Source organism: Thamnophis elegans, chromosome 2 (assembly GCF_009769535.1).
Source record: "Thamnophis elegans isolate rThaEle1 chromosome 2, rThaEle1.pri, whole genome shotgun sequence".
NCBI classification, from domain to species: Eukaryota; Metazoa; Chordata; class Lepidosauria; order Squamata; family Colubridae; genus Thamnophis; species Thamnophis elegans.
The window spans coordinates 67267542-67289660 of record NC_045542.1 but is presented as its reverse complement, the minus strand read 5'-3'; the positions used below and the strand labels follow the sequence as shown (position 1 = coordinate 67289660).

At 41.0% G+C, this 22119-nt stretch overlaps 1 protein-coding gene across 4 annotated transcripts in view; it reads left to right on the top strand.

Moving 5' to 3' along the window:
* The first annotated feature begins 9962 nt into the window (after nucleotides 1-9962).
* HOOK2 (hook microtubule tethering protein 2) overlaps nucleotides 9963-22119 on the top strand; it is a 29205-nt gene continuing 17048 nt past the window's right edge. For 2 of the 4 annotated variants that reach the window (XM_032210059.1, XM_032210060.1), the window contains exons 1-4: nucleotides 9966-10135; nucleotides 18780-18865; nucleotides 20297-20369; nucleotides 21742-21792. In XM_032210059.1, the coding sequence (XP_032065950.1) occupies nucleotides 10088-10135; nucleotides 18780-18865; nucleotides 20297-20369; nucleotides 21742-21792 (258 nt within the window). In that variant the 5' untranslated portion in view covers nucleotides 9966-10087. Of the gene's footprint in view, nucleotides 10136-18779; nucleotides 18866-20296; nucleotides 20370-21741; nucleotides 21793-22119 lie in introns of all 4 variants that reach the window. The other 2 variants (XM_032210057.1, XM_032210061.1) reach the window with 2 other exon arrangements.

Below are 22119 nucleotides of genomic sequence, written 5' to 3'. Positions count from 1 at the left end.
ACTAAACCAATATTAGTTCAGGAGCACTTTTACATAAAATTGGGTATCATTTTTTGATATAGTATATTCTAGAAGTTTGGAAGATACAGGCTAAATGTTCGTTGAGCAATTGGCACCTAATTTATACTATGCCTGATAAGTGAGAATATGTGTGAAGTTTTCACCACTTTGAGGGCACATGTACTATAGAGTTCCAATAACAAATTTGGTTTCACTGCTGCAAATGGTTTATCTTTGACCTAGTCTCCTCCTCTGCTTTCCCCCCATCCCAATTTCCCTGATCTATACAGTGAAGACATACTGCTGGGCTCCTCATAGGTAGGAGGGTGTCTCTATCCTGTATTAATCACTATAATTTGCCCACAGCACTGGAAGGATGTGCTGCCTCCCCAAAGATTGACACATCCTGTACAGATGCCCAGGGAAGGGTTAATTTAATTTGGGCGGCACTCCAAAGCCTGGGAGCTGCTCCCCACACCCCATCCCTGCGTCAGCTCTACTCCACTCCTTTTCCCAGCAGCTGCACTAGACCAAGCCCAGAAAAGGGAGGGAAGCTGGGGGTGTTCTCAGATATCAAGCCCCACACTGGCATCAAGCCTGCCTCCTGCAGAGAAATGATTTGTAAGGCAGAAGGGATCTGGCTGGATCTAAGGAGCTATCCAGACCAGCAGAGAATCCTAGGCTACATTTATTAGACTGGAAATCAGGCGAGATTATGGCGTGTGTGTATGTGTTATTAACAGAAGAACATTAGTCCAGTATTTATGTAGGGTGGGTGGATGTTGTACTGCTTTGGTCTGACATGTGAGCTAGAGGACTGCTGAACCCAATGCCCTGCAAGTAGGAAAGCCTCAGGTCCCATGCCCCAACAGTCAGTTCTGCCTACTCTTTTTCCATCCCCAGCTAGGATGTGCTTTCCCTTCTCTAACAGGAAGTTCATTGTTGAGGCCTTGGAATCTGCCAGACGATACAGGAAGCAGCTGCTACCATGGTAATGACGTGGGACAGAAGCAAACCTTGCGCCATAATGGGTGTGGGGATATGTCCCAATTCACAGTCTTCTTGCTGTCATGGGAACTGGGATATGTGCTACCAGGCTGTTTTCCTTGATCTCCTCCCATTGCAAGTCTTGACTGCTTCCCTTTGTACTCCACACAGCAGAGGGTGAAGTAAACAAGGTCACCAAGTTCACCACTTGCCTTTACCCATAGTTAAGGTGCATATACCTCGGGCTGCACGACAGCCACAGGCATACATGCACACAAACCACTTCCCAAAAGACACAAGGCATAGAATATGTATGACATAGTGCCCTACAATAAATAAAATAAATATATAATACACATAATACAATACAATAGCAGAGTTGGAAGGGACCTTGGAGGTCTTCTAGTCCAACCCCCTGCCTAGGCACGATACCTATACCGTTCCAGACAAATGGCTATCCAACATCTTAAAGACTTCCAGGGTTGGAGCATTCAGAACTTCTGGAGGCAAGCTGTTCCACTGATTTATTGTTCTAACTGTCAGTTCTAAATTGCTTCTCTCCTTTCATTAGTTTCCATCGATTGCTTCTTGTTCTACCCTCAGGTGTCTTGGATAATAGTTTGACTCCCTCTTCTTTGTGGGAACCCCTGAGTTATTGGAACACTGCTATCATGTCTCCCCTAGTCCTTCTTTTCATTAAACTAGATATACCCAGTTCTTGCAACCGTTGCTCATATGTTTTAGCCTCCAGTCCCCTAATCATCTTTGTTGCTCTTCTCTGTACTCTTTCTAGAGTCTTCACATCTTTTTTACATCGTGGCGAACAAAACTAAATGCAGTATTCCAAGTGTGGCCTTACCAATATAAAATAAGTTCCTCATAGGAAAAACAGATAGCCAAAGAGGCAGCCAAAAGATTTCCATTCAAGCATACAGCATAGAGTTGCAGTAATTTAAGCACTAACAGTAGCCTGGGTATGTATGAGTATATATATGCTAACCAGAGAGAATTCAGCTACCAGTTGTCACATTGTAGAAGGATTAGTGTTGAAGTAATATACAATATATTAGACTTCGGCCTTTCTCATCATTTCTGCTGGTGAGATTATGGAAGTTGTAGGCCAAAACCATCTGGATAGCATCATCCTGGGGAAGATTAGTTTTTACCATATCCACATTCTGTAACAAGTATGCATTTATCACCACATTGCCTGTACAAATAGCACAAACTTATAGACCTTGATTTAAAAAAATGTATCTGTGTTTATGAAAAACTTCTGGCACTACATACGTATACTCCATGACAAATTTCCCTACTATAAAGATAATTGTATTTACTTTTGGGTATATGTGTGTGTGTGAAGAGGGAGGGAGAGGGAGCTTGCATTACTGTGTTGCATTTCCCTCCTTACTGTTATCTGGACTTGTCTTGTGGTGGCTGCGGTCTTGAAAGGAGGGGGTTGCCTCGCCCAGTGTATGAGTCACAGAGAGCAGACTTCCCTTCCCAGCAGGGCCAAGAGCTCAGCCACTTGCCTGCCGGGAAAAGCTCACTCTGCTCGCTAGGGTCAAAGCCATGGCTGCTCTGAAGTGGCCACTGGCAAGGGTGGGAAAGAAATCTCTAGAGAAAACAGCTGTTTGCTTAGAAGGGACCATGTGCAAATCAATCTTCCAGTTCACACATCATATTTTCTACAGTCTGAGAGCATAATAGGCTTTCTTTCCCTATATCTATATTCACCAGTAAGCTTCTCCAGCTGATGAGGGCTAAATATCAGAATTTTTGGCTCATTTTTGAACAACTATCGTCCAGTCTCCAACCTCCCATTCGTGGGGAAGGTTATTGAGAAGGTGGTGGCCTTTCAACTCCGATGGACCTTGGATGAAACAGATTATCTGGATCCCTTTCAGTCGGGTTTCAGGCCTGGCTACAGCACCGAAACTTCTTTGGTCGCGCTGACCGATGATCTCTGGCGGGCCAGGGATAGAGGTCATTCCTCTATCCTAGTGCTTCTTGACCTCTCAGCGGCCTTTGATACCATCGACCATGGTATCCTTCTGCGACAGTTACGGGAGGTGGGAGTGGGAGGCACCGTCCTACGGTGGTTCTCCTCCTACCTCTCAGACAGGTCGCAGTCAGTGTTGGTTGGGGGACAGAGATCGACCCCTAGGCCCCTCAAATATGGGGTGCCGCAGGGTTCGGTCCTGTCCCCCCTCCTGTTTAATATCTACATGAAGCCACTGGGTGAGACCATACGCCGGCATGGGATTAAATATCATCAATATGCGGACGATACACAATTGTATCTATCCACCCCATGCCAACTCAGTGAAGCAGTTGAAGTGATGTGCCAGTGCTTGGAGGCTGTCAGGGTCTGGATGGGAGCGAACAAGCTTGCACTCAATCCAGACAAGACCGAGTGGCTATTGATGCTGCCTCCCAAGGATGGACCGAGTGGCTATTCCACCTCTTAGCCTGGGGGGTGAAATTATCCACCCCTCGGAGAGGGCTCGCAATCTGGGTGTCCTCCTGGACCAACAGCTGATGTTAGAACACCATTTGTCAGCTGTGACCAGGAGGGCCTTTGCCCAGGTTCACCTGGTGCACCAGTTGCGACCCTATCTGGACCGGGAGGCACTTCGAACGGTCACTCACGCCCTTGTCACCTCAAGACTGGATTACTGTAACGCGCTCTACATGGGGCTGCCCTTGAAGAGTGTCCGAAGACTACAGCTGGTCCAGAATGCAGCTGCGCGAGCAATAATGGGTGTACCAAGGTACACCCATGTTACACCTATCCTCCGCGAGCTGCACTGGCTTCCTATTGGTCTCCGGACCCGCTTCAAGGTGCTAGTAGTTACTTTTAAAGCCCTACATGGTATTGGACCTGGCTACCTGAGAGACCGCCTCCTGCCATTTACCTCCCAACGACCAATAAGATCACACAGGTTGGGCCTCCTCCGGGTGCCGTCGACCGGACAGTGCCAGTTGGCGGCTCCCCGAGGGAGGGCCTTCTCTGTAGCTGCACTGGCCTTGTGGAACGAGCTACCTGCTGAGATCCGGACCCTCACCACTCTGCCGGCCTTCCGTAAAGCGACCAAGACCTGGCTGTTCCGGCAGGCCTGGGGCTGTTGATCATTCCAGCCCCATTTGATGAAATGGATGTTGTGTCGATTTTAATTCTGTAATTTTTAAATGTTTTAAATGCTTTTATTTGTTGTGAGCCGCCCAGAGTCCCTAGGGAGTGGGTGGCATACAAATTCCATTAAAGTTAAAGTTAAAAGTCAGAGAAAGTAGGAAATTAGTTAACCATCATTGCCATCCATCCCACAAACATGGTCCTGGAAATCATCCTAGATCAGGGGTGTGAAACTGGCAGGCGGGATGCATCACACACAGGCCATCTCCACTCCAGCTCCGCAAAGACAAAAAACATTGGGATACACCATGTGACATGATCAAGTTTGACTCCTGTGTCCTAGATGTATGCCTAGATCATACATGATTGGTTGAAGGGATCTTAACTGTTCAAGGGAAAGACCCTCTTCAGGATGTGTGTCATTCTTAACCTACCCCAGAGATATCAAAGGGATCGGACATGCAAAATGCCTATTAAAGGAGTATTTCTGTAATTATCTGTCCTGATCTTTTGGGGCAGCCCCACAGAGCCTGCCTGTCCCTTATTGACAGTTGGGAAATTCCAATAAGGGACAGAAGCAGAAGTCTATATTCATTCAATTGGCTACATCAAAGCAGGCCCCCCAAAGGGATTCAATAATGTGGCTCCCATTTCGGCTTTACATCAGATTTATCTTTTTATTGTTCATGTCCATCCTTCTTAACTGCTACATGTTCTCTTGCCCATAAATATAATTTGGAGTTGTGTGATCTTCTGGACACCAGCACCTGCCTGGTTCCTCCCTAGCCCAAGCTGTAATTACCAGTTATTAAAGGTCATTAACAAACTAGGAGTTAATGACTAGGTAGAAACAATTTGGCCACAGCATTTGGGGTGTTGGCTTCTTTACCTGCCTGTTTACATCTTTGACAAATAGTAGAATACCATCAAAAAGCACAGGCGGATGGCCAGTGCTTCCACTAAGGTGGATGCAAGCAGAGCAGACCCTAGTTTCCTTAGATTCTATTACGATTATGTAGACCATCGGGAACAGTAGATATTTAATATGAATGAGCACTCATTTTAACTTCCTCATGTAATATATACAAATGTGGAATCATGTTTTTCCTAATCTTATAACCCCAGAATCACCTCTCATCTCCCATGTATTAATTAAATGTTTGACAGAAGCTGGGGAGCAAACCAGAGAATTCTGACCCAATGCCAACTTACTGTTTGCCTAATCACTAAAATTCCCAGGTGGTTCTTCCTGGAATTAATTGTGTCCTGCTTCAGACCTGGGTGTTATCTCCATACTGTTTGATTGGGTAGTACACCTCATTTTAGACACTGCAGGTAATATATTGTATAACTAAATATGCCCAGTCCCTAATTCCTAGTGTTACTGTCACCCCATTCTATATTTTTACCCCAAAATGGAGAAAATCAGCAACAAAACACTCTTTTCTTGACCTCTCCTTCCCATTCCTAAATATCTTTCCCTTGCCTCCTCTGTTTGCTTTTCTGTGAAATCATCTGTTTTTAACTGTGGGCGGCTTCTCCAACCAGGACGTGCCTAGAGCAGAACAGCTGCCCAACAACCGCACGCCAGAGACAGGGTGTGTACGTGCAACAAGAGGCTGGATATATGTTTTAAAGAGTTTGTGATAGGATACATTGTGCAGAGAATAAATGGGAGTGTGTAGGGATATACAGGATCATGTGAGAGAGGATGATGAAGAGTCCAAATGAGATATTTGTTGGATTGAATCGTGTTGTATGATTTGCTTATATTGTACAGATTTGTGGAGAGCAGAAGCATAGTTCAAGCAAGTGATGTAGAAAGCATTTTAACTGGACAACCTATGTGGAAAAGTGTGTAAGAATACACTTTTCCATATATGATGTCCAATTAAAATACATTCACACTCTGTAGTAGTATAATATAAAACCCAGCATACTGGAAACTATTACAAAGCATAAATGTTTACATAGTCTAAAAAGAAGTTTTAGATGAAAAGTATAGGCACAATTTTGAGCCTATGTGTGTTTGAGGAGGGAACAATAATACAGTAGTATTTCATGCCAATAAATTCCCATTCACCCTATTCCTTGCAATAAGAATCACTTATAAGAATCCAGTATGGAGTATTTACTGAAATTATTTTTTCTACGCCACAAATCATCTACATTAAGTAACAAATGGAATCATAACACAATCTTTATAGAATAAAATCATTCTAGTATTGTTTGCAAGGCTGAATATATTGCCTTGCAACAGAAATGCCATTCAGTTTCGCTCCTCTGTGTGAAGGAAAAGACTGCCAGAAAACCCATTTAAACACTCTATCTCGACTTTGTTTCAAGGCAGATTTCCTTATCAACAAAAAGTCCTAAAGGTGACAGAGGGAGTCATAATAGTAATATATTCCACATGGTTAGACAAAAGAAATTAGATTACCAGCTTTAAAAGATACCATATTAGAAAGACCAGCTTTTAAAGGCTGATTCTTAAAAACTATATTGGTCAGATAACAATCCTACTGAGAATTAAGGTTATCATCAAATCAAGAAAGAGAAGTCAAAAATTGAATGAAGGACTGCTATGAAAAGATATGTATCTGATAATTATGGTACTTTTCTTGATTATTAAGTGTGCTTCACATACACATTATATGTCACAGATGGAAGGCTAAAAGAACACTAACTAGTAAGTTACTGCCTAATGTTAACAGCTGAAGTGGAAAGTCAATCAGGAATCCTCTATGCTGTATTCCTAGGTTGCCTTCCAGATGAATTGGTATTGCAATTCCCAGAATTCTCAGCCAACCTAGCCAAAGACAATTCATTACACTATCCAGGAATTATGGGATTTCTAATCCTAACATATCAGGTGGGTAATCAGATTAATCACAGCTGATCTGGAATACCTGATTTATTAGAAATATTAAAAATATCAGTATAATAAATAACTGTTCAGCATAATATGCAAAACAGAGATGGAATAATAGGGGTAACAGTGATGGCAGTGACAGAAAATGACCCCCTAATCAGTAAAAGCACAACAAGAACATACTTTTTTATGTATACATCATTTGGAACAAATTTGAAAAACTAATATATGGGTTAATGCTAGACAGTCCTAGGAAGGGAAGCTGGGAGCAGACAGTGTCTGAGTTGCTCCTGAGTCAGAGGCCAATAACACGTTTCCACCTAAGGTAGCCAAAATAACCCAGCTGGGAACTTTCCCACATGGAGTTTGTTTTCCATCTCAGTGGTTAAAAGAAGCAAAGGACATGAGAAAATAAAACACATTGCTCTCTGGTGGGATATATATTTGCCAAAAGCTGCTAAGTCGTTAGTGTCGCAGAACAGAGAGTAGGTTGGGCTTAAAGGCAAAAAATCTAGATTTTAATCACTACTCTGAAACCAGAGGTGGTATTCAGCAGGTTCTGACCAGTTCTGGAGAACTGGTAGTGGAAAATTTGAGGAGTTCAGAGAACTGGTAAATACCACCTCGGACTGGCCCCGCCCCCATCTATTCTCTGCCTCCCAAGTCCCAGCTAATCAGGAGGGAATGGGGATTTTGCAATAACCTTCCCCTGCCACACCCACCAAGCCACACCCACCAAGTCAGGACATGTCCACAAAACCACACCACAGAACCAGTAGTAAAAAATTTTGAATCCCCCCACTGTCTGAAACATGATGGGCCATTATGGAAAAGTTACTACCATGAGCTACACCTATGTAACAGTGTCTTTGAGACTAAACATATTTTTGCATACTTTGAAATCTTTCTCTAACTATTTTGGGACCACAACCCTCAGAATTCCCAGAGATACCAGAAACATCTGGTTGAAATCTTAGGAATCATAAATGGAAAGATTCTACATATGTGTCATATATGGGCTTCTCTGGTCTAAGAATGTTCTTTTAAAAGTACCAAATTTAACAGTAACCTAATAAGATTAAAGTTGATAATCTGGCATGCTTGTTATTACTTGAATTATAAGATTTTTGGGTGTCTAGACATGTAAGTTCTACTGTACATGACTTTTGAGAACCAGTTTGGAGTAATGGTTAAGGTACTGGCCTAGAAACCAGGAGATTCCCAATTGATGCCTCCCTTAGGCATGAAAGCTGGTTGGGTGAGGTTGAGCCAGTCATTCTCTCTCAACCCAACCCACCTTACACGATTGTTTTTGTGGGGAAAAATAGAAGCAAGGAGTATTAGATGCTGTATGTTCACCACATCAAATTATACATAGATGGGATGAAAATATAATAATGATGTCAACAAAGATCTAGTTATGTTCAATAAGATATTTTGCTAAGTAAATATCTACCACTGCAGCCCTAAATATTCCACTTCTGTGGATTGGAGCTAAAAAGTAGGAGAAAGAATTTCTATAACAGAGTGACATCGTTGGAAAAGTGTGGCTTTGGAAAGCTAAAACAAACATGACTAAAAATCACAGGACTGGGTGGAGGCTAAGGAACGGAGTGAAATGAAGGTAGAAGTTCACATATTGCGCTAAGCCATAGTTTAGTTATTTCATATTTGGTTGGGTTCATATGATTTACAAAAAGATGGTTTACAAGCAGCAATGACTGTGGTCACATGTCATCCTTAAGGCCTTTTGTTCTTAGTTGCTGCCCTGACTTCCCACTACTACACTAATGTGTAACAATTCCAAGTTGATTATAGTTGTTGAGGCTGTCTTTAATGGTTTCACTAAGAGATAAAATATTAAGATATCAGTGTAGTTACTTACTTAAGGTTCTTTCTAGTGAAGGGAGGGGGATTTGAAATAAATGTACCGTGTGAGCTAGAGATAAAATTGCTATACTCAGTACCTGATTGTGCACTTAAGTAGAAATTCAGCTAAGCCAAACAAATCACATCATAGCATAGTAACTGGACTTCATTTTTTCCCTTTCGCTTCTCATCCAAGAAGCTTCTTCAGTTCCCCAAAAACACTTTTGGGACAACCATGACGGCTGAGAATCCCCATAGACAACATAACATGGCATACTCCATTAAGTCTGCAAGAAAATGTGACTGGCCACTTTTTGGTGTTAATTTTCTCTCTTCCAAGTTGTTAATAGTTGGAGTTCAGCAAGTATTTAGACTGAAGAATAAGCAGACTTTCTATTTATTTGCCTGTATCAAATGAAACGCTAGCCGGGACACTGAAGTCATTTCTTAGAGCAGAGGTCTTCAAACTTGGCAACTTTAAGACTTGTGGACTTCAACTCCCAGAATTCTCCAGCCAGCTGGAGAATTCTGGGAGTTGAAGTCCACAAGTCTTAAAGTTGCCAAGTTCGCTTATGTCAAAATCAAATTCGCTCTCATAGTAACCCCAAAACGAGGCATGCTGCTACCCCCTAGTGGGAACTCTCCTGCATGAATCTATCCAACTCCCGCGTCTCCTTTCCAGAGACTTCATTCTGGCGTTTAACGTATCCCGTGGCGAACCGGTTTATTGCTAAGGCGTTACTGGTGCAGAGCCCCTGGGGGAATCTGTTGAGGGTTTTGATGAGAAGGCTAGACGGCCAAGACATTGAAATCCACAACAACCCTTACCAATGGTTTTCCGTACTACGGGAGCAACACGCGTGAGATAAAATATGCCTCTGGGCATGTATAGAGCCCACCCTTACTACATGTATAGAGCGCATCCCTTACTACGGTACCGCAGACCTGCTTCTCCCATAGGAGGTCTCGCGCGCCCCCGCCCCCGCCCCCACCTCTTACGGTTAGAAAGGAGAGCGAGCCAAACCCCGCCTCCGAGCGCCTTCCTTCTTCGCCGAATGGAATAATAATTTCCTAGAGCGTCTCCAGAGGCGTTTATTTTCCCCCCCTCTTCAGTCCCCCCCGCGCCTTAATTGCACGCCGGTGACGTCAGGACGGGGCGCGAGGGCCGCTCTAGGAGGCGTGGCGCTTGGAAGACTACTGCTGCTCCTGCGAGCGGCGGAGCCATGGGCGAGATGGGCCTCGGCGAGCGATGCGGGGCGCTTCTCACTTGGGTAAGCCGCCGATGGGACGCGGGAGGAGGTGGGCTCCCAAGGCAGGGCGCTGCTTTCTCCGCATTCCTCGCGCCGCCTCCCGCAGCGCTCGCTCGCACGACGTTTCCCTCCAAGCCGCCCGCCGCCTTTGCAAGCGGTGTCAACAGGTGTCGTTTTCCTGGGTCTGACTCTGCTCCACACTCGGCGTTTTGCCCCTGGAACCGCCCCGGGAGAGAGAAGGTGGCGGGGGGCCGTTCCTAGCCGTTCCATTCGGAAGGCACCTGCTGCTTTACACCCAGGCACCTGCTGGTAGTTTCCTGCAATTCCTGGCCTGCTTCGTTCATAAATACGGAGAGGGAAATAATCCGTGTCGGGTGGGGCGGGCTTCCTAAACCGACCTGTTTTGGAGATGGCGAAACGAGCCTGTGTGAGGAGGGAGCAATGCTTGGCTTGGGCGTGCAGGTGCTTGCTTAGACCTCCTGCCGCAGAAGTCTCAACCTTCCTCTTGATTTCTCAACACCAAACGCCTCTTGGAGGTCTCTCGATGCCCCTAGGCTTCATGTAAGCATCGGTCCCGCTTTCTTTTCTTTTTTTTTCTTTTTTTGTAACCTCTGCTTGGCTCACCCTGCTCTGTGGTTAGTTGGCTTTTCACTTTGCCTGCCTTATAAACTCTGAAGTTTTTTGGCCTTTTCGGGATTCTTAGTTCTTCCTTTCACATACTATATACATACATATATCCCATCTGCTTTTCTGTGAGGACGATTGATAGTAACAGTCTGTTCAAAGCCAACAGCATATGTGGGGCTAAACTGTGTGTAGCTCTGTATAACACAAGAGACATCTACTTAAACCTGCTTCATTATTCAAGGCCAGATCTAGTGGAATTGAAATCCTGGTGAGACACACCTGTGTATTTTTCTGAACTATATTCTACGGCTTCGACATTGCTTTCTTTTCAGGATGTATTTTTTTTAACTGGCCTGTAGCATTCCTTAGAGTCTAGAAAAGATTGGCCAGATACTGCCACCTACTGAGACTTGCATAATAAAGACTTAAATAACATGTCATGGGGTCAGGTTACCAGGTGAATCCATGTTCTGTTAAAGAGCTGATATCTGAGATTACTGGAAGAAGGTCTTGTTGGCTGAACTGTGACCTGCAGACTGTGTACTAACAGGCTTCAGGAACAGGCTTGGTTTGTAATGATGCCCAGGCGAGGCCAGCACGTGATGCATCCAGCCCATAGGCTGCGAGTTTGACACCCCTGTTCTAAACGATCACTTAAATTTTATAATTTGTTATATTGTTTCTGATTGCCATGTTATATAATTTAATGATTTGTTTTTGTACACTCGTTCAATTTTTTTTTTGTTATAGTAAGCAGAACTGGTTCAATTTTTTATTTTTTTTTGGTTATAGTAAGCAGAACATGTTAATGAACTGTTGTAGAACTGCCATCTATCAAGAGAACAGACTAAGAGACTGTGAGGGAAGATTTTGTTTTTGATTCTTTAATGCTGTGGATTAGGCAAACAAAAGTTATAATGAAATGATGAATATTTTTAGAGTAATTTTTTTCTTTTTAATCTTTTCAATATAAAAAAGTTTTCTTTTAACATAAAAAATAATGGTTTTATATTAATCTAAAAATTATAATCATTGTCAATTAATGATTTGTATTTATCACATTTATACATTGTTGCAATCTCAAAGTTTTCTCAGCAGTTCACAGGAATCAAAATAATTAAAATTTAAACATCCACAATTGGATTAAAATTAAAATAGAAAATACAGAAAAAAATGTAAGGACAAAACCCCAATGACTACTAATCTGTTTCTTTCATGATACCCAGTGGTGAGATAAGTTATGAATCAATATATTTTAAATTAAAAGTTTATACTTTAAAAAAAACATTTTCACTTTGTATATTGTCCAAGTGCTGCTCTCTAGATATGCATCTGGTAGCAGGATTGTTCTCCATTCTTCATCTTATTCTCTATCTTTTAATACATGTCTCACCTATAGTTAATCAGTTTTTGTCACCCATTGAGGTAATTACTTCTCATTTGCTATATTTTATGGCCTCTGAATGGCCAAAAACCAGGCATGTTGTAATTGCTGGAAATGTAGCCTTTGTCAATATAGGGAATATGCACACACATTTTAGTAAGATGCTAACCTCTTAGGGATTGAGGACAAGCAAATAAATTATACTAAATGACATAATAACCCTTAAGTGTAAGGGCAGAGGAAATGCCTTTGAGGGATTGGTCAGATAAAAGGGCCTGAGGCAGGGCCAAGAAATTAACATGAATAAACATCTTCAACAAGGTCCCTCCCTAGTTCACAAGAAAATAAAAGGAGGAAGCCATTCAGACTTGCAGCAGACTTGGTTCTATTACTACAACTTTATGATATAAATAGTACTGACCTACATGGTTTTGATTTTCTATCCTGATCTTTCTTGAAGTGTTGACATTCCTTAATTTTACTGGATATAATACTGTATAGCCAAAAAAAAATGAGCGCTCTCACATGCTCATTGGAATCCCTCCAAGCAACTAATCAAGAAGCTTCTGGGCTCGTCTGGTTTTAAACTGGGTCACCTCACTGCTCTTTCCATGTCCAAAGCCAGATTCCTTTGTTCTTTCTTTGGTTGCTTGTTCTGTGTACAGCACTGGGTTTTTTCCCATCGGATCTTGTCAGGCCTAGTTCTGTTGTAATATTATGTACTCTTAACTCCTGTAATTGTCCAATGCATTGTCTGTCTATTATTATTATTAATATTAATATTATTCCAAATATTATACTTGGAAGTGCTGTTGTTATGGGAGGTAATGCAACCAAAAATCCTACTATAAACATATATGCCTGGAGTTTTTAAAATACGTATTTGGGGAGGGGATTCTTTGGTATTCATGGCTACTGTTAGAAGCGCCACTGGAAACCATGGTAAAGAGAACTTTTGCCCATCTTAGACTATTGTGCCAATTGTAATCTGTTCTGGTGACAGTGATTTGTGCCATTATCACCACATGTTTGGATTGCTGTAATATAATGTGTCTAGCCACCTTTGAAGGCAATCCAGAATTAAAATTGTACCAAATATATCAGCCAGGTTGTTAGGTAAACTAATGTTGCATATTTTGGTTGCTACTCTGTTTATCATTATCTTTGTGAGACCATTTAAATGTACTTCTTTAGCCTATAAAACCTTACATAGTGCAGCACCGAAGTATCTAGGAGCTGTCTTCTAAAATTCTCCTATCTCCAGGAAAGGAGATATTGCATAGGATCCTTAAGTGGAAAATCTATTCACTTAAATTAGAAGCCAAAGCAATTAGAGATAGATGGTAACAAAGTATATTAGAATCCATTATGGTGATCACTTATCTTCCTGGCAGGCAGCAAATGAGAGATCCCCTTGGTGAGGTGAGGCTATTATGATTCCGAAGGTGTTTCTTCTCTTCCTCCTCCACATCACACTCCTGGAAGTTCACCTGGCCATCTTATTATCTATCTTATGTAAAATGATTATTTGGTTTAGGCTGGATTTAATTGGTGATTATTATTTGTGATTTTCATCAATATGGATTTTAATAATGACATGGCACATAATTTTCTGCTTCAATTGGTTTTTCTGAGTTTATCAATTTAAAAAAAATCAATTTTGATTTAATGGTGTTCATTTTTATAAATCACCCAGACACTTGAAAAGAATCTTGAAATGGAGTGATACATAAATGAGTACGTACATTTAAAAAAATACTCATTTAAGAACTTGATATGATTTCTGGCCCTTAAGAATAATTGCACTATTTAATAAATAGTCATTTATTAAATTGGATTACTCAATCTTCTGCCCTTTGGTTCTATATAGGTAGTCCTCACTTAGCAATCCTAATTGGGATGGAATTTGCTAAGCAAAATGGACATTAGGAAAAGCATCATGATATGGCCACACAGTTTAACATTAGTCCTGGCTACAGTCATTAGGCCAAGGCCTCATGCTTCTCCTCCTGCTGTGCTGCCTCTGCTTCAGCTCTCCCACCTGTATAACTACCCCTCATCTCTGCCTCTTGGAGATCCTGCATTCTGCCCCTCCTGCTCTTGACGAGGAGGACTCAGCCTGGCCCTTCACAAGGTAGCTGCTGGCCTTGCAAGACCTTTCTAACGGCAGCAGGGGCAGCAGAGGACAGAGGAGTCAAAAGGGCAGAGCTGCAAGGGAGAATAGGTGGGTGAAGGGAGTTGATAGGCTGGTGGACAGAATTGAAACATAAATTGAGGGTGGGGGGAGCTGCCAAAGGCCTGAATTTTGATCATGTAACCATGGGGACACTTTAATGGACATAACTTTGAAGACTGGTTATAAATACTGCTTGTTCATTGTCATTGCAACTTCAAACAGTTGCTAAACAAATGTTCCTTAGCAAGATCTGTACTAAAATTCATCTAAGCTGCTTTCTACCTTGACTTTTGACTTCTCGCTGGTGTTCCCGTTGAGTTTCTTTATAGGAAGCTGGCAAGGGGCATTGGAAATGGATCACATGACCACAGCTGACTATGGCAGGGCAGTGGCCTAGCAGCACTGAAGCAGCCACAACTATCAAATTTCAATCCCACGGGAGTCATGGGGTCCTGGATTTTGGATGCATTCTTTACGTTAGCTCATTTGATAGTTTTGTTGCCCTAGGATGCATTATTTGCCCAGCTGAAGGTTTTAAGCAATCAAATGGACATGAAAGTTTTAATAGTATACATAGTGAAATAAACTTAAAATACTATTTTATCTTAAAATCTGTATTGTTACATTTCAAGGATAAGTATGTTGTGTGCATAAAATTTCAAGATACAATTTTGCTGGCTGAGCAATTCCCAAATTGGCATTTTCAGAATGGCTGCCCAGCATAATTGCCTTGTTATCTTTTTTATCTTTAATAAGCAGTACAGTAGTTGCAAACGTTGGTCATCTTGTGCAAATACCATTTCCTTTATCTTGTTATGCATCTTTTCTAAAATGCCAGCTGTTAGGCTTATCCCAGGAAAGAAAATATTACAGTTATTTGTTGCTAGATTTGGATTGAAAGCTGCATTATAAGGAAGGGCAGCTTTTTCTCCCACTGCAACAATGAGAAACAAGAGGCTGCATTTGCCAAACATCTTTTTTTGCAAATGTATTAAAGGCACAGAGTTCATCTTCTATACAAATCTGGCAGATCCAAAGCTGTTGGAAGCTTCCCACTTATAAGAAATAATATTTTTATATGAAACCCAGATAGTAATTAGTTGCAAAATGACTAATGCTTCTGCCACATTCAGACTGGAATGGTCACCAACATAGTGTTTACATCAAGAACCAGCCATCTTTTATATGAAAAGGCTGGAAGTGATTGCCATATTATTAATGAAAGAAAAAACAGCTGTCTCTATCCTATTACATTATTAGCAAGATTGATTGGGAGCTCTCAATACATAGTAAACCACTAGTTTCAGCTAACAAATTTAGTTATCCTATTCCTAAACTTAAGGAGATCTCATGCAGTCTGATGTCAAAGGCTGTAAAACCTACAGGGCATTAGAGAATGCCATTTGGTCTAGTGGTTAAGGCACCAGCCTAGAATCCAGGAGATTGTGAATTCTGGTCCTTCCTTAGGTATGACAACTGCCTGGGTGCCTTGAGCCAGTCATGCTTTTTCAGCCCATGATGACATGCTTGGTGACAAACGACTTGTCAGTTTCTATGGCAGGGGTAGTCAACCTTTTTATACCTACCGCCCAGTTTTGTATCTCTGTTAGTAGTAAAATTTTCTAATCGCCCACCGGTTCCACAGTAATGGTGATTTATAAAGTAGGAAAGTAACTTTATAAAATTTATAAAGCAGTTACAGCAAACCCCTACTGCCAACCATGAAAGCTGGAACGCCCACTAGTGGGCGGTAGGGACCAGGTTGACTACCACTGTTCTATGGCAAGCAATGGATCTACACTCAGTAGAACTGGGGGGAAAAAATCAGAACTCTGGATTTGTGGCAGGGAAGATAAAAAAAATCGACGATTTAAAAAAAATAAGATTTTTAAATTTTAAATGGTTTTTTTATTTAAATTGGATTTTTTTTTATTTTCATCAAATTTAGTTTTATAAAATGCTTTTGGAGTAAAATTTTTATCTAAAAATAGTTTTCTATTTAAGATACATTAATAATTTAGTTTATTGTGCATGAAATGGAGCTTAGTTATGTAGCATGAGGCTATATATTCTGCAATATTGGGACTGTTGGTGAGACAACAGCGGGTTAGAGGAGGTGCTGCTGCGGAGCAGAAATGACAATTGCTCTTTAAAAATTATGATTTAAATCAACTTGATTTAAATCAAATCCATCCTGATTTGTAGGAAAACATTGGGGGGGGGGAGGATTTCTATGAAATATACTTTTGTTGAGACATTACACCTTATAATTCCATGCATGTCTCATCAATTTAATTTTTAATATAGTGTGCAGAGATGGCTAAATTGACTGTTTTAATCAAAGAAAAGAATATACCGTATATACTCGAGTATAGGCCGACCCGAATATAAGCCGAGGCACCTAATTTTACCACAAAAAACTGGAAAAGTTATTGACTCGAGTATAAGCCTAGGGTGGGAAATGCAGCAGCTACCGGTAAATTTCAAAAATAAAAATAGATACCAATAATGTTTTTGAATATTTATTTCAAAGAAAAACAGTAAACTAGCGGTGTATTCAATGAAATACTTCACTCACCTCATGATGCTGATGTCCCGCTGTGATGATGATGTCCCGTGCAGCCGCGGGAGCGATGTCCCGCCTCCTATGACACACGGCACAGTGATTCCTATCATTGGATCACTGTACCAGAGGAGGTGGGACATCGCTATGTGGCTGCTTGCCATAACAAGGAGGAGGTGGGACATCGTTGCAGAGCGGCAGGAGGGGGAGGAAGGGGAATCGTAAGACAGCCCTGCATTACATTAGAACGTGAGGAGGGGGGATGGTGTGGTGCGTGCTGCGCGGCAAACTGACACAGAGGGAGGGGAAACTCACAGGGGCACTGGGCCATTCACGAGTGTCACCCAGCGGCATGGCCCCGCCCCTTTTTCTCCTCCATTTCGGGCAAATTTTTCACTGACTCGAGTATAAGCCGAGGCGGCTTTTTTCAGCCCAAAAAGTGGGCTGAAAAACTAGGCTTATACTCGAGTATATACAGTAAGTACTTTTGTTGCTACATGGAGACCACTTCTGGACTTTGTGCTTGAGGTGGAAAAGAATGAGACTAGAAATGGCTAGTTTATAATATTAGGGAAAAGGGAAAAGTTGAGGTTTGTTGTTAATGCCTTATTCTACTGCAACAGAGGGAGTCGGAAGTCAACACTTTTTTTCTCTCCTTCGCCTCCTCACTTTTCTTTCCCCCTTCCCCTCCCCATGTGTCCTATTTGCTTTTGTATTTTTGTATTTTATTCTATAATCTAATAAAATGTTTTAAACGCAAAGCAGTGTTGGAGCAAAGCAGTCTTGGAGTCATCCATAATTTTTAAAAGTAGGAAGGAACCCTGAAAGCAAAATGTGTAAGAAACAGTCTAAATAAGATAAAATATTTAGAAAGTGGGGATATATAAAAATGGCATTCTGGGATGTAGGAATACTAGCATTTTCCTCATTGTATATGCTGTTGCCTTGCTGCCCATTGATCTTATGTTCTGACCCCCCTCATCCCACACCAACACACTCCGAGCCAAAGATAAGTTACGGCATTTAATTAACAGACAGGTCCTTGGCAGCAAACCGGCACAGACAAGCTTGGGCAGCAATCCAGCACAGATAAGGCTTGGTAGCAATCCAGCCTGCCAAGCTCACAGTAATGTTTCCGACATTCATTCCTGCGTTGACTTCTGCAAGAGGGGCGTGTGCACAAGCAGTCTTTTTATAATCTGGAGAGGAGCCTAATGACCACCAGCTGAGTGCAATTACCTCCTGTAACTGTGCAACTGTTCCTGATGCCTAGTAGCTCTTCGGTTCCATGCATCCAGGAACAACTCACTGCTGGTGTCCGGCTCACTCTTCCTTGTCTCCTCCCCACTGGTCCAAGGCTCAGGTGCCTCCTGGTGGCCAACCAGCCTCTCTGCGCCCTGTTCGGAGTCAGAACCCTGTCCAGGGTCCTCCACATCCTCCAGAGCCGACTCATAGGGCCCCTCGCTGTTGGAGTCTGGTGGCAGCTCCAATGGCTCCTGCTGGGCCACAACAGATCTATAGGCATAGATTTTAAGATCTGTAAAGGGATTTGAGAAAATGTAAATATTTTATATTGGTCTTAAGCAGCTCATTGGTCATAAGTACATCTATTTCTCCGTAACAGTTTTATCCAACAAGAATATTTTTGCTTTATGGACATCAGTTCTCATAATTCTCATCAGCAGTCCTAGGCTGAGAATTCCTGTCACACTTTGTATCTCCTTATAAAATGGAAATTATAAGAAAATGATAAAACATTTTCTACAGTCACCATATCTAATAGAATCATGTTGGGTCACTTAATGATGATGTATAGTCCAAGGGAATGGTTTCTGTTTTAGAATAGATTATCCCTTTTCTAACTAAAGGAAATTGTCTTTTGTCTGTACTTAACAAGTGATTTTATTTTTTCCAGATGCAAACTTTCCATGTTCCATCACCATGTATCAAGATGGAAGATTTGACCAGTGGGGTAACAATTGCCCAGGTGCTACACAAGATGTGAGTTTCATGAAGAACCTAGTGGAAGAGGGAAGTGTCTTAAAGCGATTCTCACAAAACCAATGTTGGGGAAGTCTAATAGACAATCCTCAACTAGCCCCTCAATCTCTATTCTCTGTTCCTATGTCTTGCAAACTGCCAACCTGAAAGCACTCAATAAGAGCTCTGAATGCCAATACCAAATTACTTTATTTTGACTATTGACTAGCCTTAAGAAACATCAGTAGGTAAAGGTTTCCCTGACCAATCATGTCCAACTCTAGGGGGCGGTGCTCATCTCCATTTCTTAATCAAGGGAGCCAGCATTGTCCAAAAACACTGCTATGATCATGTGGCCAACATGACTATACACTAAAGTGCATAGTGTATATAACATAGAAATAAAATATGATAAAAGATAAATCAAAATGAAATAAAAAGATAAACTGAGCATGGCCAGTAAGGTATAACTTTCTTAATAAAGATAAATCACTTTAAACCTTGATATTATTAACTCATTGCAGTGGGCGGGGAACCCTTTGTACATATAGCTAGAAGTAGATAAACCAGATTAAGAGAATGTGTAAACAATAATAGATTTGTTACTAAATGTACAGCACGTCAAACTGTTCATAGTCAAATCTTATTTGTTAAACTTTGATGATTTAAGAAACAACTCTCTGGTTAAGTAAAAGATAATTGTGATTAAAAAGAGACAGTATGACCTAGGTATTGAGCTAATGAAGGTGTGATAAATGATTCACCTATCTTAGAATTGATAGTAAAAAAAGCCTCTTGACTATTGTATTAGAGTGTCAAAGGTGTTCATTATCTGAAACCTCCCTTTGAGAACCACAATTTGCCTTTATTATAACATAAGAGTGTCATAGTTCTTTGATATATTGGTATGATTATCAGATACAAATACGGTAATGAATTATGATTTATAATCTGGTTGCTATATATCAAATTCAATATTTGTTGTCTGAGGTTTTTCCCAGCGAGACATAACCCATTATTATTTGTACATGAGAAAAGAAGTCATAATAAGGCAGCTTCTGTTCCAACCCATTTTTCCTATTGAGATAAAGGAGTCAGCTAAGATACTTGAGACTGTCTTCCCAAAAATTAAACACTCTTAATACATATTTCCTTTTGCACAGTGTATAGCTGGACAGTTTACTGCTAGGTTAGATCCAATCAGATATAAAGCCAACAGCTTTGGAAACAAACATTCCCATGGTAATGATCTTCTTTGTCATGATGGGATAATGAGGGGAATGTTCTGTTTTTTGGGTGAAAGGCAGGCAGAGCATACGTCTAAGTAACTACTATAAAACCTGTCATCTGGATTTTCTATTGCTTCTGGGTCACTGAATACTTGTGAACTGCTGTAAAGAGTTTACTTCCTATCCCATATAAACACAAAAACTTTGCATTTTTCTTTCCCAGAGATCCATCTTGGTTCAATGAAACATGGCTCCTACGGATTAAGGATGACACTGGTGACAATTGGAGACTGAAGGTATATATTGTTATTCAGTAAATTGATGTCCCAAAAGCATTCTTGTCTCAGATATTCTTACCCAGATATTCGGTGTTTGTATTATTTCTAACTCTTTATCAGTATTCGGTACATTCTGCAGTTCTTGAACATGACTAATAAAGAGGTTTAACATAAATTTAAGCATAAATATATAACAAGGAAATTATCCATTACTCAACCCTGGATTTATTTTGCTGTGGTATGCTTTTTTCTGGTAAAGCAAGTTTCAAGTCAGCATTGTTAAACCAAATACAGAGAGCTAAGTGCATATAATTTGGATTGTTAAATTCATGAAGTCCAGTGTCCTTAAATGCTCAGAGAGAAATGGGATGGGGGGAAGTAGAGAAGAAAAGATTTATTTGAAGATCATTACATGGCAATGAGGTTTCCAGAAATGAGTTGATAGTATGATTATGCAATACAGTTTCAGCCTTATAGAAAGTGGAGACAAGGAAGAAATACATTGGGACCGGAAGAGTGGAAGGGTACTGTAGAAAAATCATCATCCACCTTCCTTTTTAAGACAGTCTGCATTTAGAAGAAAGGAACAGTGATTAACTGTGTGTTTGAGTATCAGTTGGAAACCTCGAACTCAGAAGCAGAAATGAGAACTTCAGAAGAAAATTCAACAGCCAGCAGCTACAAATTGGGAGGTTTCAGTGTTCTAAACCAGTTATATATCAGCTTCATAAAGCATTTCAGATACTAAAGAGGAGCCTGCTCTAAAATGCATAGGATTCTTGAGTCTGATTATCCTAAAAGTGGAGTTCAGGTTGCTAGGTTGCAGTATATATTGGATACTGTCATTTACTTTTCTATACTCTCAGTACTGCCAGCTCAAGACATGCACTTTGAATCTAACAAGAAGAAATCTGTGTTTATAATCTTTTAGGAGAGCCTGCATCTACTGAATAACAAATAAGACTGCTCCCTTATTTGTGCCAATAATGATTGAGATGTTAGCAAAAAATGTCAGCTTGATTGCCTTGATTTATCACTTTAGCTTCACAAAGTTCCTAGGTGCTTTTTAAGGAGTACATGAAATGGACAGCCAAACCTTGGTCTCCAAACAAAGTCAGCTGTTTGGATTGAAAATGAAGGTGGCATTTAGCGGTGAGCCATCTTCAGCAAGCAATGGCAATTGACCTGGCTTGTATCATGCTCTCTTTCCCACTAAATCATCACAACTCTTCTTCCTATCAAGGTAGCATTGAAGCTTGTAAAAGTAGCATGATTGCACATCTCATTACTAGGAATAATGGGTTCTAATTTTATGGCTTCTTGAAGATGAAAACAGGAATACTCAAGCAAATCTACACATATATTGTCATCTTTGCCCATTTTTCCCCAGGTGAGCAACCTGAAGAAGGTCCTGCAAAGTGTGGTTGAGTACTCCCAAGATGTGAGTATATCCTGTAGGCTGAGTTTGCTGGTAGAGTGACAATGTAATTGTTAATATTGCTGAGACATTAAATGAGCAAGCCTATGCTTTCAAATGAGGACTCTCAGGTTATCTCTTTCAGTCACATTAAAGGCAATGTTAAAAAGTACCGGTTTGTAACTTCAGTCTGCCCGGTTTTGTATCCATAGATTTTGTTATTTAGCATTACTTCAGATATGTTGAATATGATCTTTCATTTTCTATGGATGTACAGGTTTGTTTTGTTTGCTTCCAATTTCCTACTCTGTTGGACTCGGGATGGGCTTAAGGTAGTGAGACCTGGGTTCA